Here is a 16103-nt window from a genome sequence, read left to right on the forward strand (position 1 = left end):
GTCTAACATTATTACAAAATGCAGAGAGGAACCATTGAGGCTTTATCAATTTCTACATTATTGGCTAGGATATTCAGATGATGGAAAAGCAAACTGTTGTCAAGTGCCAAAGGTATCTTTGAGATCTGGAATGAAAGATATCGTTGAGTTCCTTGCTACCAGAGTCCATTCATATGGTAACAGAAAAAGTTTCAAACCTTTAGATGACAAATACATTGTTTTGGGAAAGATTCGGAAGCTATTAATGGTATATGTCCCTTTTTTCAGATTTTTATTTATTGGTTTTTGACTTGATTTTTACTGAACATTAGCAGTGCATATATCTGTTGGCAGTATAGAATTCGAAAACATTTGTTTTCCTGGAATTTACAAAGTAAACATTAGTGTTATTTGCTGCTGATGAGAGTTCTCTACAGTTAATCCACAATAGAGCAGCCACACTTATTGTTTATTCTTCAGATATTTAAAGAGGAACAAACACATTCTTGTGTCTTTTTACTCAATGTGTTTATGTGTTTGGTGGCGAGAGAATTAAATGTGCCTTAAAAGTATTTTTTTCTGCCAAGTTAAACCTGCCTTTTTATTTATTTTTTTTATTGGTCCTTTTTAGGTCAGATATACCAACAGTACCCGCAACAGGCTGGTTATGGTGCTCAGCAGCCGCAGGCGCCGCCTCAGCCACCTCAGCAGTACGGTATTCAGTACTCAGGTGAGCAGGTGTCCAGAGGGAGCCTGGCTCATGGTATTTGAGCTGTTGCTGAACTTGTTAAACTTTAATCCATTCTTCTTAATTCCTTAATTTATAATACTTAACATTGTCACAGCAGATAGTAGTTAGTTATTGGGGAAATAACATTTGTTTTAAAAATATTTCACATAAGTATCTTATTTTAAATCAACATTTCAGTTTTCTAGTGGGCAAGTAAAACTTATTGTAGGTGATTCTGTAATAACTTATGTACAAAGCAGTTTTTAATACCGGCTGTCCTATAGATGTGATCAATTTATCTAAGTGACTTAGAACTGCAATAATGCAAGATTTCTCCCATCATATGTAACACATAATCCTAGTGTACTCTTAGTACCTTGAAAATATTAACAGTTCCCTCATACATGGAAAGGTGATCTTTTATTAAATAAGAGCAAAATTAAGCTACTTAGGTTTTTAAATCTGAAAAGTACCAGAACTAGCCCCCAATAGAATCGTGTGAAACATAATTCAAGCAACGAGGAAATAGAGTTTTAAAAAGGCATCCTGGGTATTTTGTTTTATTATCTGACCATTAAAGATTATCCATATTTAAGTATGGTAAATCTCTTTAATGTAGCTTTGAACATATTGATTTTAATTCGTTTGTTAGAGTATTTGTGTTCAATTCTCATTTTACAGTAAAAGATTTTAAGTATCAAATTCCAACTGTAGTTAAAAATAGTTTGCCTAAGTTGAATCATGCCTAAATTCTATTTTATGTAGTTTTGTAGTATAAACCAGAGCAGGAATTGGTGAACTATAACCCACATACCAAATCAGGCTTGTCCCCTATTTTTTTTGAGTAAAGTTTTATTGGAACACATCTACACCCATTCATTGTTGTCTCTTGCTGATTTGGCATTATAATGGCAGAGTTGGGTAGATGCAGCAGGCTGTGCGGCCCACAAAATCTAGAATATTTGCTGTCTGATCCTTTACAGGAAAAAATTTTTTGTCCGTCCCTGAACTAGACCATAAAGTTGTAGTTTGACATATTTTAACACATATAGCAAGTTTTATTTGGATTATATTTGCTATAGAGTGATTTAACCTGTAGCTGCTAGTTTTTAATTATCTAAAATAGGTGGAGTGAATTTAAACTTGGATTATATTAGAGGAAAGATCATTTTTAGGATATAGTCTTTTAAAGTAAAATCAGAATGTTACAAATTATGTAAATTGTAGAAATAATAGAAATCAGAGCTGAAGAGACCTAGACATCATCTAATAATAATCCAGGGGATTTCAGCCCTCAGTGTGTTTTAGAATTACCTAGAGACCTCTTTTTTTTATTTGAAAGTTACAGGTGCCTGGGCCCTTACTCCCAAAGATTTCATTTTCATTTGGTCAGGGGTAAGACTCGGGCTTTGATATTTTAAAAGCATTGCAGGTCATTCTAAAGTACAGCCAGAGTTGGAGACCACTGATCTTTTCCCATACACTCATTTTATAAATGAGGCAACTAGGGTTCAAAGAAGGTGTGAAGTATTGAAGGACACACAGCCATTCAGTGGGGTTGCTAGATCAATACCCAGTGCACTTGAATTTGCAGTTACTTATTTCCCTATCTCATTCTGCATTCTCCAGCCTGGATCAGGGGTTGGCAGACTTTTTTTCCATAAAAGGCTAGATAGTAAATATTTTAGGCTTTGTGGACCATGTGATCCTTTGTCCTATACTATTCATTTATTCAGAACACAGTTTCATTTCTTGAAATTTCTGGTGGTCTTCACCAGAGTTACTCATTTTTCAAAGGAGAGCATGGTGGTAGGAGGGAGACTATACACATAATAGAAGCATTGCCACAATGGTCAAAGGGTCCAGTACGTTGCTAATGAAACAGCACCTTAGACTCTTACGGGTAGAACCTCTCTTGAGAAATAATTAAGGATTAAGGATCTGGTTCTTTCCACTCAGTTAAAAAGCCAGTTTAGATTTCAGTTGAAGAAAAGGCAGGGTTTTTTTTTTTTTGCTCACAGTCTTAAGTTGAATAGACAAGTTAAAGCTGAATCCTTTTGTTTCTCCAAAAACTTATAGAAAAATTTTTTTTAATTTATGTAGGAGATAGGAGAAATGGTATGACATTCAAGATTTGAACATGAATTGACTTTAGTTCAGTATTTAGATGCTACCATAAATAAAATGCATTAGATATTTACTTATTAAAAATTAAGCTTGCTCTTAATGAGTTTAGTCAGGGTCTCCACTCTGAGTAAAATTTAGTTCTTTTCAGATTACCTTTATATTTCTAATTCCACTAGTTTTATTAACTTGAATTTGATCGGGAGGTATGGGAATAGTCTCTGTTTGGAGACTAAGTGGTATTGGTAACATTGGACCATTTTTGACACTGTTGGTTTGCCAGTTTCCCTCTGACTTTTTCCAGTTTTATTCATGGACTATGTCAAAAGGCTTTCTTTCATGAGTAAATTTTGAACCCAGGTTCAAGGTGAGTTCAGAATATACTCAACTTCATTCAATCCTTTTTTTTTTAAATGCAGGGTTGGACGTATTTTAATAATTTTCTTATGTATCTGGTATTTAATGCTGACAGGATTCCAGTCAATGGAGAGTTTTCATTGCAAGTAGCTGCAGGTGTGTTTCATGGTAGAGATAAAAGTTTTTAGTGAAGCCGACTTTTTCTTTCTGAAAACATTTACATCCTTAGTATGTAATGAATATAAGATGTTGATTTTGTGGGGCAATATGGTATGCTTTTTGTGTGTTATGTTGTTACTGCTAAATAAAGAATTTAAGTTATAAAGGCAAAAGAATCAGATACCAAATCTAAAATGAAAGGTTTTAAGGGTTGTGAAAATGGGTACTTAATGTTTATTCTTAAATGGCTTAGGTTTTGTTTTTATAGAGTGACTAAATCTTTAAAGCATCTCAGTAGCACAATAAGATGTATTTGTAGTACCATTGTTTCATTAAAATTTTCATTTTCTACAATGTGTTTTTATTTGGTACTGTTGTTAAATAGGCCTTCCCTCAAAATCAGGTTAGTGAACAGTTTTTGCATTAATTCCAGCCTTTATCATTTGCGCATCTACTCTATATTAGGAATTATGCTAGAATAGGCATTTGCTCTTAGGTAATATATAATCTAGAATCAGTTGTAATGAAGAAATACAGTTTAAGATGAAAGGATTTAAAAAAAAATTAGAAAATTTTTGATACTACTTGGTCTTGAAATATATAATAGAATTTACTACTCTACTTGTTTTATAAATACTCAGGAGTAAGTTTATTAAATTTCTCATCACTTTTGGTCCATAACAGTAAAGACTGATTCCCTGGAAAATTTTCACCAACAGAAAAATAACATATATATCTCATTTATTTTGCCTATTCAGCAGGCTATAGTCAGCAGACTGGACCCCAGCAGCCTCAGCAATTCCAGGGATATGGCCAGCAACCAACTTCCCAAGCACCAGCTCCTGCCTTTTCTGGTCAGCCTCAGCAACTGCCTGCTCAACCGCCACAGCAGTACCAGGCGAGCAATTATCCTCCACACACTTACGCTACCCAAACTTCTCAGCCTACTAATTATACTGTGGCCCCTGCCTCACAACCTGGAATGGCTCCAAGCCAACCCGGGGCCTATCAGCCAAGACCAGGTTTTACTTCACCTCCTGGAAGTACCATGACCCCTCCTCCAAGTGGGCCTAACCCATATGCACGTAACCGTCCTCCCTTTGGTCAGGGCTATACCCAACCTGGCCCTGGTTATCGATAAAGAGGCACAGCTACAGGGATGAATGTAGCTGCTAGCCGTTCACCTCTCAAAAGACTCCAATACTATTTTAATTTGTATTCAAAGTTGAGAAATTTAAAAAGCAGAGCATTTTTTTTTTATGATATTGTTGCTGTTAATTGAAAGTATAATTTGCTAGAACAAAAAAGACCAAAACAAAAGTTTTTTCCTCCCCTGCTTAAAAGTATAGCGGCTTCCTAGTAATTTTGGAACACTACTCTTACATGTGTGTAAAGTGATTGACTTTCTAGCTTGCCTTGTCCAGAGGATATTAAAATGATAGGTTGAAGTTTAGCCATCTTACTTGGCTTTTTTACTATTAACATGATGTACTAAAAGTAGATCCCTTCGAGAAGACTAGATATTATGTAACATTGAAAGGTTAATAAAGTTGATTGAATCCATTAGTGGTTTTTGTAATTTAATTTAGTTACTAACATATGCATGAGAAAAACAAAAAACAAATCCTTATTGATGTTGTCTGAAAATGAAGTATAGATGGTTTAACTTTAATACTAACTATTAACTTACAGTGCTGTTTGAAACTTAAAAATAGATGTCACAGGAAATTAGCATTATATATAAACACAGCAGATAATAGTATTAAGAGGGATTTGGTAAATCCTGAATAACTGATTTTCCTTATACAGAGGAACCTTTCAGAAATAAAGAACTCAGCCTTAAAAAAAAAAAAATCTCTTTATTGCAGAGTTTCTCCTTATTTGAAAAATATAGACTGTAGCGTTGATAAAATTGAAGCATGTTGAAAGGTAAGCCCAAGGTCCTTTCAGAATGAGGGCAACAAAGCAGCATTCCCACCTCCCTCCCCAAATGAAGAAAATACCGTTTAAATAAAAATGAATTTGATTTTCAGTACAGGTTCAATTATGAAAACATCCTCTGATTCATTCCTACAAGTCTTATGTGTAAAAATATAGTAAATCCTGTAAAATGGTAGCAGTCTCATCATGCATCTTTTTGTGCTTGGACTTCATTCATTCTCTGCATACAGCTTGATTAGAATTACATTAAAAACAATATGAAGACAGTTGTTTGAATATACTTTGTTAAGTATAGTTTGAGAAAGTATATTCAGACATTGTAACATTTCTGGATAGAAAAAAAATTATTAAAACCGAATATTTTCTGAATTCTATTTTTAGCTGAAATGAAATTTACTGATTCAAACAATCTTAACTTACAAATATTTAAGGAAATGTGTATTCACATGATTCAGAAAAGCTATTCGACTGTTGCTGATTAGTTTAAATAAATGTATTAGGGCCTTTTTTTCCCTTCATACATATATGAAGATAATTTGATCTAATAAGTTAAACCAAGTAGAGATTTATGGAATTAACTCACCATTAGGAAGAATATGCATTAATAAAAGTAATTTTTTAAAAGTATATTAGTTTTTGATGTTAATTGTTATAAAAGTATCTCAGAACATCATTACAACAGTGTGATAAATAATATACAGATGATCTCATAAAATACCATGAATAGGGAGCCAGCTTCCCCAAAAAATGTTACTGTTAATATCTTGCTTAAAAATGACTTTGTAAAACCTGATAAATATTCTCAGCAATCTTTCTAATAAACATCTAGTATTGCTATCAATTAAATTTTAAACTTTTATACATAGTAAACAGAACAGCTTTAAATGAATGACAAATACCATAGTGTTTCCACTTATTTTTTGCCGTGATGAAACAGAAGGTACTTGTGAACATGATTGCAGCATCTACCATTTTCCAGGAATTGTAGTCCCACATTCATACCACTGAACGTAATTGATTTGGGTGTGACCACCAATTTCTCCAAATTGAACAGGTTCCTGGCGAACTGCTCTGAAATAGCCTAAGAGGGAAAATAAGTTAATTTTAATAGCTACTATGTTACATTTTTGCTCTCACCACTCATAGAGTGGAGTGTCATTGAATGGCTGAAAGTTACTCCAGGTGAAGCAGTATTTTAGAAAATAGCAACAGAGGCTCTGGTGTCTTCCCTGAAGTAATAATGGGTGGCTAAACATCTGCTGACCTGAAACTCCTCGACGTCGCCCTTAAGTTGACGGTGTCTGAGAAACAAAGCTGGAAAGGGACAGGCATCAGAGGGATTTTGTTTTTTGACTGTCATTGACCACATTCAGTATATTCTCTTATCTGAAAGTGTACTTTTTGCACATCACAGACTTGCGGTGGTCTGTGAAGAACTGACCTGAATAAAGGCACTATATTTACTGCAATGTTAAGAAACAAAAGAAGGGTAGTTCTTAGATTGCTAAATTTCTAAGAATTAAACTTAGGCAAAATCTTTCTTCAAGCACCCTACACTAAATGATTAAAAGCTTCTCTTTGAATGTAAAATATTATAGAAATATACACAATTTATAATTGTGTATGCTTATATAAAATATGCTTTATATTTAATTACTTTGTGACAGTAGTTTCAACTTTCTGTGTTAATGGGTTCACAGATCTTATTAAGTCATCTTTTACTATGTTTGGTATTTTTAAGTGTGCCATTGAACAAAACGTGTTGCTGAAAAGACTAGTCAAATAATTTTAAAGTATTTAAAGAACATCTCTGTGATCCCCAAGTAATATGGACATTTACCTTTTGCCCTGCCTGGACAAGAATCTTCATCTTTTCAATTCTCAGTAAGCATCTTAGTACTAATGTGTCTTCAGCATTACAGTGGTTGTTCATTTCTTAGCAGAATTGTTCTATTTTAATTGTATTTCTATGATTAAGGCAAATACATTTTTTTTAATTTTATTTTATCTGTGGTAGTAATAAAGTTTTCTTAAATTTGTCAGAGGAGTTAAATGCCCATGTGCTCAGTATTGACAAGACTCATAAAAGTAATATATTAATGCTTTAAGTTTAGGAAACTGCTCTGTCAGCCGTTTTTGCAAATTCGGGTTTTCTTGAAATAGAATGCATTTATATATATGCCTGTAATATTCCTTGGCTCTAAGGAATATAATCTTAGGGACTGGGAGGAAAGTTGAGAAACTTATTAAGTCTTTATATTAAGGTCTTATGAATTTTTTTTTTCCCCCAGATAATGAGAATACTAGTACTACAGAATTATTTTTAAAGTGATTGCTTTTCTTAGCTTGAATTCATTTTGGGTTAATTATGAAACCCTCTTGCTCATGAGGAGCCCTAGAAAACATACCTTTTTTGGTGGGTAACTGATCAGAAGTCAGTTGCAGTCCTGTGCGTCCATCTAAAAATGAGTCCACAAACTGGCAGTGGTCTTCTCCATGGCCTCTTTGATCGCCTATGTTATAAAATTTTCCTGAAGAGCCAAAAATTAAAAGGATCATAAAGTGTTTTCTTTCATATGGGATAAATCTAAAATAATGAAATTGTTTAAAATAATCAGTCTTTCCTGTTCTTATACTTTTTCTCCCCTTTCACCCTACCTAGTTCAAGCTGCCAGTGTCTCTTGACTAAACTACAGAATAGCCTTCCAGCTGTCATTCCTGCTTTCACTCTTGCCTTTCTATTCTTCCTCCCCTCCTCCTCCTCCCATGTACTGCATCTTTTAAAAATGTAACTCAGATGTTACTCTCCTCTATAAATCTCTCCAACAATCTCCTATTATACTCAGAATAAAACCTAAAGTCTTTACCTGGTTTCAAAGTTCCACATGATTTCACACTTCTCTGCCTGGTCTTCCCCATACTGAGCCTTAGTCACACTAGTGGAACTGGCTAGGAGTGTTCCTGGCATTGCTTTTCCCTCTGCCTCTAGCTTTATCCCTAGGTCTTTGTTTCATTGGTGCCTTCTCAGAATTTTCTAATTCACCGAAGTGTTACCTTTTCAGAGAGACTTCCCCTGACCATTCTAACTAAAGAAGCTTCCATTCAGTTGTTTTCTTCCACACTTTTAAGTTTCTTCAAAATAACTACATGAAATTCTTATTTGCATATTTGTTGTCTGTCTCTTCTTACTAGATTGTAAGTTATAAGGCAGGAATGTGTCTCGTTTGCTGCTTTGTCCCCAGCACCTAGAACAATGTCTGAACAAAGCAGGTACTATTTGTTGAATGATTAAACAATGTCTACCTTTCTATATTGGGGCCAGCCTTATTTATTTGTTCAAAATCTTTATGAATATAGAAGAGAAAATAACGCACTAAATCTGGAGCAAGGGGTTTTTTAGCCTTTCAGGCTAGTTGTTTTAATCTTGATCTTGTCTTTGGCAGACTTAAAATTTTTATTTAGTCATATTCTTTCCATAATTATTGTTAGAAATACTTATTTTATTATCAGTAGGCTTTTTGTTCTTGGTTGGCTGTAACAGAATTGAACACGAATGTGGCTAGTGTCTTTACATTCAAGTTTGCCATGTTGGCACTGTTACAAATTGCATTTTCATTATTTACTTTCTAATAGCATGTCTCAAATCCTTGTTTTCTAGACTAAGTATTTCAATAATATCTTGCTAATATTAAACTTATTATTAATAAGTAATAAGAAAACTTATTTACATCACACCTGAGTGTCTGGAACTGTCCAAGCAAAATGCCAAGTTACAGAATGCTTCAAAGCATTACCTGAAGGACATGGCTCAAAACAGCCGGTAGCTCTGCTCACCTGTGAGGGTGTCGCTCAGATAAATCTTGTATCTGAGAGAGTTGCACAGCTGTACCCCTACAAACTTTTTATACCACGTCCTTTTGACATACTGTTTTCCCTTACATTCTGAGTAAGAGTCCGAATTAAAGGGTCTTTCGGTCCAGATGGCATCTCTTCCTCCTGCATAAGAAAAACATGGGTTGAATTTAGTATCTGACTTTAGATACTGAAGCTGTCTTAAAAGCTTTTTGAAAAAGCAGTTTTCAAAGTTTACTGTCAACTTACTGATACCTGGTTTTCTCTAATGCTGAATATTGGAGCCAAAAATATAGGAGTTTAAACACATAACCCCCCAATTAAGTTCTTGTTAATAGTGATATAAATCTTAAAGGAATATTTTTAGGTGTTGAATAGGCTATGCAGTGCTAGATGTAGACAGCATCCCAAGTAAATTTAGTTTTTTTTTGCAGCATATACAATTTAAACAGCTGCTTTAATGTGATTTATTATTAAAAGTGGAAATGAGGGTGTTATAGCTTTACAATTATTAAATAGAAAATTTGGTACCTGAATGAAAACAAGTTTCAAAATATCCAGCTTGTTCCCAAAACATAGGCTGGGTAAGCATTCACACCTGATTGATATTCTAAGAAGACTCAGTGGACCAAAGTGAAATGGCTGAAGTTCTGCCATGTCTATATAGTTGAGTCAGTTTAGAAAAGCATGTGGTTGTGTTCACATTGAGAGCAGGTACTTACCAGAAACTGGCTCGCTCACTCTTGGATCCGCTGAGGAGAAACAGCAAATAATCAGACATTATTAGTTTCTAGCGGCACAGTGAAGAAAGTGAGTACTTAGAGTTGTTAAGAAATTTTACTTGCAAAATGGTATACTCTTGAAGAGTGAATTGGAATGTGTGTGGTTTTGGAACTTGTTCTCAATTGGAGAATCTCCTTCTGCCAGTTACTTGGGTGTGTTATTTGTGATTTGAGTAGTTACAAGTCTTCATTGCTGTTCTAGCTTTCACTTCCATTTTAAAAGCTTCCTCTTTTAGCCTCACACAAAAACAATTGATGGTAAAATCACCAAGATGCCATGAACTGCATGCAGTTGATGTAAAAATTATACAAATGATGTTGTGTGTACAGATGTATCTCATTAGGGAACTGGAACATGGGTCAAATAAGAGAATTTCACAGCTGCTTAAAATAAGTATCAAATGAATTCCCTTTCCAGATGTGGCTCAGCATGTCTGATATTTTGATTCTAGCATTGATGTTGGCATACAGAGGAGTATTCATTCACTAGATTTTTGAGTATAGATTGAATACACTTTTTTTGGAACTGATACACCCTTTTTCCCCTGACATCAAAATAAATGAGGAAAAACATAAATAGTGTTTCCTTAAAGGTACTGTCATCAATTTGCTTTTTCCCATAGATGATTTTCTGAAATTCAAGAAACTCTTTACACAGTGTTAAGCTGGGTTTTAGGCAAGCTCTCTATGCAAAACATCTTGGCCCTTCGCGTTGTTGTTGGGAATTTCTCTTGATGTGATTACCTGATTCAGTACTGAATGCCACTGTGTTGCTGGCTGGGCCTTCCCCAAGTGGGTTTTTGGGTTTCACTTGGAATTCATAGCTGTATAGGGGAGAAATTAAAATAAAATTGTAGTATATTCTTCAAGGGTAAGAAATAACATTGCCTTGTTATACTAACATCCTTCTTGTTTCTGTTTGAATGGACATATGTCCTAGAAACGAGGGGAAAATTTTTACTTTCCAAATAGCTTGTCTAATATTTTGTATAAGAATATTATACAAATATTCAGACTAATTCCAGCAACAAGGGCCCTCCATTTTCTTTAGATGTTTCAGCTACTTCCTGGGGTAAAGGAGTGGAAAGTTTCCTTTTTATTCCTTATGATCCCAACCCTGGGTAGAACCTTAGACTTAGGCAATGTTCCTCATTGTGGGGTTTGAATTACCTATGTCAGAACTGCATAATAGAGTGGCAGTGGGCAAAGTTTATTTTAAATGCAGATTTCTTGTTCTATCCTAGCTACTTGAATCATCGCTTTTTTTGAGGTGGTCTGGGTAAGAATTTGTAACAAATTCCTAAGGTGAATCCTATGTCCACTGACATTCGAGAACTACTAGACTAAGCTATGGGAACTGATGCACATGAAAATATTTCTTTGTGATGACTTCCTGGGTGTATCTCTTGGAACTCAGGTCCTTTGTAGATCACAGGAAACGATGGTATCTCCAGAATTGGGGGCATGGTAGTGTCACATGAGCATGAGCACAAGGACAGATTTCTTTCTCTATAAACCAGATTCATTGGGCCAGGCCCTTGATCCTTTATCTTTAAAACAAACAAACAAATAAACAAACAAAAAACCAACTTAGATCCCTCGGAATTACAAGTATGTTTGATTCCGGCCTTAAGAAGTACACATTGAATTGCTATGCTCTTTGACAAATTTCATTCATAGAATACTTAAGCAAAGCAAATTATTTTAAGAAATTCCAACAGTAAAACTATTTGCCATTTGCCTAAAACTAAGAGTTCCTTTCAGTAGCAGACTTAGCGGGAAAATATTTTGAATGTAAAATCAACTTGAGTCAGCTGTTAGTATTGTGAATTTCAGATTTGTACAGGCCTTTTGGGAGAAAATTCCCATTTTTGAGGAATTTGTAATTGAATAAGAATACAGAACAAAAAGGAGAAAGACATTTTATAAATAAGTGAAAAAACAAAAGGATGATAGCTTTTAGTTTGGTACAGAGGATACCAAGTGAGCAATAATAGAACTCTCTGGAGCTCAAGGAATCAGTTTTTTGACTACTGAGGCATTGCAGTAAAATACTGCTAGACTCTATATAAGGTAGATTCTAGCATTACAACAATGGCAAGCACTTTATGAGTACATGCTATATACCAGTCATAATCATTCTACAAATATAAAACAATACACAAATCCCGAGAGACCAATATTACCCTATTTTTTAGTTCAAAACTATCAGGCTCTTAACCATTGTACTGTCTGCTTTTACAAACTTTGTGAGATGAGGATTAAAATTTGCAAGCTTTTTAGTGAGAAGACTGCACATGAAAGCATTTTGTAAGCCAATCAACATCTAGGTGCTATTGTTATTTGCAATGAGAGAGTGCTGATATAAAACCACCCGTGTCACTCATTTAAGTAAATTGCATGTACTTAGGGTGTTTTGGCCTGGAATATTTTCTAGAGTTGAAATTCTTGCTCAGAAGCCTGATGACCTTAAAACAAAAAACAAACCAGTATAATGAACTGAAAATGGAAAAAAAAAAAAAATCACAGGCATCTGGACTGTGATTCAAGTGGGCAATGCACTCCACATTCCAGGCCATTGCCAAAACCTGTGCTTTGGCCAAGCCCGATTGCTGGAATCATTACTAATTACTATATCTTTTTACTTCACAGTTAATTACATTTCAGCTCTATTTGTAGTGTGGCCACAAATATTCATAAGCAACTTTTTGTGTTTTTTTGCCAACACTGATACTTGACAAGTTTTGAAGAAATCACTTTAAGTTTAATTAATGGCATGGGAACTAAAAGGCATATATTTTTGGCTGACTAGACCCTATATACACAAAGTATTTGAAGTAGCAAAACTTCTCAAGAAGCACATTCTTTTATAAGATTTATGACACGAGGTCTAAGAGTAATGTCTCAAAGAAAATACTGATTTTTACATAGGAAATAAACACAGGATGCTGTTTTAAAATTATAGAGGACAATAAAAATAAGTCGAATAAAATTTTAAATAGATTTGAAAGATCAAGTTAAGGAAATTTTACAAATACTGTAACAAAAAGTCAAAGACATGAAAAATGAGAGAAAATAAATTGGATTATTTCAGGGAATACAATAACTAGTAGGTTCTAGAAGAGAAGTGAGGGGAAAATGAGGGTAGAAAGTTATTCTAGAAATTATATAATTCCTCAGAATTGAAAGACGTGGGTTTCGAGATTTAAAAGGCCTAATGTATGCCCAGCAGAATGAAAAAAAAGAAAAAAAGACTATCCAAAGCATATAAGTTGGACAATTTTAGAGTACTGGGATAAAGACAAGATCTTAAAAGTTTCTGAAGTCTACAGCTATACCACCCTGAACAAGCCCGATCCTGTCGGGTCTGGTTAGTACTTGGATGGGAGACTACCTAGGAATACCAGGTGTTGTAGGCGTAGAAAATAAAAAAATAAGGGATTGTAAGCTGACAAGGTCCTTGCAATCTGTGAGGTCAACCAAGGGTTGCCTCACCTAAAAAAAAAAAAAGTTTCTGAGAAGAAAATAGGTCCCATTCAAAGGATCCAGAATCAGAATAACATTTACCTCTTAGCATCACTGAAAGTTAGAAAACTGAAACAATTCTACAAACTGAATGTACAGCTACACGGAGCAATTTCCAACAAAACAGGTCCAGAAACTAGCCAGGTGGCTCCTACACATTGGGCATATGAGAGAACACCCACGTTGAAATGGGTAGGAAAAGTTGTGACACAGTCCATAAACCCTGCCCCTGCACAGCACTGTACAATCAAGTGAACCCCCAACTAGCAGCTTTCCTTTGAAGAGCAAAGGGTTTGGACCCCACATCTACCACCCTTTTAAGTCTCACATGAGGGATGGCCCCCCTAGACACCATGATCTAAAAGCTAATGAAGGTTGTGCCCATGAGACCTTCAAGAACATAGCATACAAGCACATGAGCACTTACCATGGCTGTCCCCTCAGGAATCGGTGCAGAGGAAGCAGGCAAAAATGCCCATCTCCCACTTTCCCTGAAAGGGATTTGTAAGCATATTTTAAAAGCTGCCACCTGAAGATGAGGCTTCCAACTTCAGCACATATCTAGTGGTTGGCTCTGATCCTCCCCAGAGACTGGGAAACCAGCAGACACCTTTCCTGCCCTTTCTGTCCAGCCTGCTACAACAATAAAACCAAATCACTGTATCTCCCTAGAAGGAGTTTGTACAAATGACTGGCACTCCAGCTTTTGTGGCTGTTGCCCAAGGGCTGGGCCCCAGATTACCTAGCTCTGAGAGCCAATGGGGCTTACATTCCCGAGTCCCACAATACTATAGCAAATGAAACAATTCTTTGAAGGTGCAGGAGCATCCCTTCCCTCCCCCCACAGCTATATCCTAGGCCCAGCACAGAGAGAGTATGCAAAAATGCCCATCTCCCTGTGTCTCCCTGAAAGGGGCTTTACTATATAATTTCTCATCTGCTACCTGAGGCTCCAGTTTATAAATAGCCTGCATCTAGATCCTCGCCTTTGGGACACTGATGGGTTTTGGCACACCCTCCACTACTGGGAGCCACTAAGGACAAGGAAGATGGTTTGGACAATCTCAGAGGTTTGAGAGACAACCAGGAGTTTGATCTGGGCTGATCGAAGAGGTTCATTTCCTATATGAGACCATTCTATCAAGACTGGGAGAGGTGGCCATTTTACCTAATATTTAGAAACCAACAAAGAGAATCAAAGAAAATAAAGAGGAATATGTTCCAAACAAAAGAAGAAAAACCTGCAAAACAGATTTTGAAATGAACATAAGTGATTTACCTGAAAGTTCAAAATAACAGTCATAGAGATGTTGAGCAAGGCCAGGAGAACAATGCATGAATAAAGTGAGCATTTCAACAGAAAATATTAAAACAAGTGCAAAACAGAAAACACACAGCTGAAGAATACAATAACTGAAAAATTCATTGGAGGAGTTTAACCACAAACTAAATCAAGTGGAAGAAAGGATCAGCACACTTTAAGACAGCGGTAGAATTCAATCAGGCGCAAACAAAAAATAATAGAAAAGAGTAAAGAGAGTTTAAGAGACATGTGGGACACCATCAAGCAGACCAAGATAGATGTTATAGGGGTTCCAGAAGGAGAAGAGAGAAAGGGACAGGAAGCTTATTCAAAGAAATAATTGCTGAAAACTTCCCTAACCTGGAGAAGGAAACACATCCAGATCCAGGAAGTACAGAATTCCAAATAAAGATGATCCAAAGAGATACACAGTGAGACACATAATTAAATTGTCGTTAAGTTAAAGACGAGGGAATCTTGAAAGCAGCAAGAGAAAAGAAAACCTGCTATGCACAAAGGAGCCCCCATAAGATTATTAGCAGATTTTCAGCAGAGGCTTTCAGGCCAGAAGGAAGTGGCATGATATATTCAAAGTGCTGAAATAAAAACTAACCGGCAAAGCTGTCTTTCAGAATTGAAGGAGAGAGAGTTTATCACCACTACACCAGCCTTAAAAGAAATGTTAAAGAAAATTCTTCAAGCTGAAACTAAAGGATGCTATATTAGTTACAGGAAAGTGTATGAAAGTATAAAACTCACTGGGAAAAAGTAAATATATAGTTAAATTCAGAATACTGTTGTAATCATGGTGGGTAAATAACTTATGAAGGTTAAAGGGTTAAAAATAACTATACTACAATAATTTGTTAATAGGTACACAATGTTAAAAGATTTAAATTGTGCCATCAAAACCAAAATGTGGAGGGGAGAGTAAAAATGTAGAGCTTCTGCATGCATTTGAAATGATTATCAGCTTAAAATCGATATTTATAAATAGATGTTTTATGTAAGCCTCATGGTAACACAAAGTAATAACCTGTAGTAGATACACAAATGATAAAAATAAGGAATTTAAGCATACCACTACAGAAAATCATCAAATCACAAATGAAGAGAGCAGGAGGGAGAAACAAACCAAAAGAATTACAAAATAACTAGAAAACAATGAACAAAATAGCAATAATAAGTCCATACCTCTCAATAATTACTTTAAATGTATATGGACTGAATATACATTTGTATATTACTTGAAATGTATATGGACTGAATTCTCCAATCACAACATATAGAGTAGTTTAATGGACAAAAATATATGCTGGACCCAAATATATGCTGCCTAAAAGAGCTTCAT

At 35.3% G+C, this 16103-nt stretch overlaps 2 protein-coding genes across 42 annotated transcripts in view; one reads left to right on the forward strand and one right to left on the reverse strand.

The window, feature by feature from the left end:
• TFG (trafficking from ER to golgi regulator) overlaps positions 1 to 4915 on the forward strand; it is a 37178-nt gene extending 32263 nt beyond the window's left edge. For 2 of the 7 annotated variants that reach the window (XM_039857012.1, XM_039857014.1), the window contains exons 7-8: positions 611 to 709; positions 4111 to 4912. In XM_039857012.1, coding sequence (XP_039712946.1) covers positions 611 to 709; positions 4111 to 4490 — 479 coding nt within the window. In that variant the 3' untranslated portion in view covers positions 4491 to 4912. Of the gene's footprint in view, positions 1 to 610; positions 710 to 4107 lie in introns of all 7 variants that reach the window. The other 5 variants (XM_039857015.1, XM_039857016.1, XM_039857010.1 and 2 more) reach the window with 4 other exon arrangements.
• Positions 4916 to 5188: 273 nt separating this feature from the next.
• The window catches only part of ABI3BP (ABI family member 3 binding protein), a 232156-nt gene continuing 221241 nt past the window's right edge, over positions 5189 to 16103 (reverse strand). For all 35 annotated transcript variants that reach the window (XM_039856992.1, XM_039856985.1, XM_039857007.1 and 32 more), the window contains 5 exons: positions 10669 to 10748; positions 9865 to 9894; positions 9125 to 9286; positions 7699 to 7821; positions 5189 to 6371 (listed from right to left, as the gene is read on the reverse strand). In XM_039856992.1, coding sequence (XP_039712926.1) covers positions 6256 to 6371; positions 7699 to 7821; positions 9125 to 9286; positions 9865 to 9894; positions 10669 to 10748 — 511 coding nt within the window. In that variant the 3' untranslated portion in view covers positions 5189 to 6255. The remainder of the gene's footprint in view (positions 6372 to 7698; positions 7822 to 9124; positions 9287 to 9864; positions 9895 to 10668; positions 10749 to 16103) is intronic.

The sequence above is a fragment of the Pteropus medius genome, unplaced genomic scaffold, assembly GCF_902729225.1.
Source record: "Pteropus medius unplaced genomic scaffold, Ma_sr-lr_union100, whole genome shotgun sequence".
Classification (NCBI taxonomy): domain Eukaryota; kingdom Metazoa; phylum Chordata; class Mammalia; order Chiroptera; family Pteropodidae; genus Pteropus; species Pteropus medius.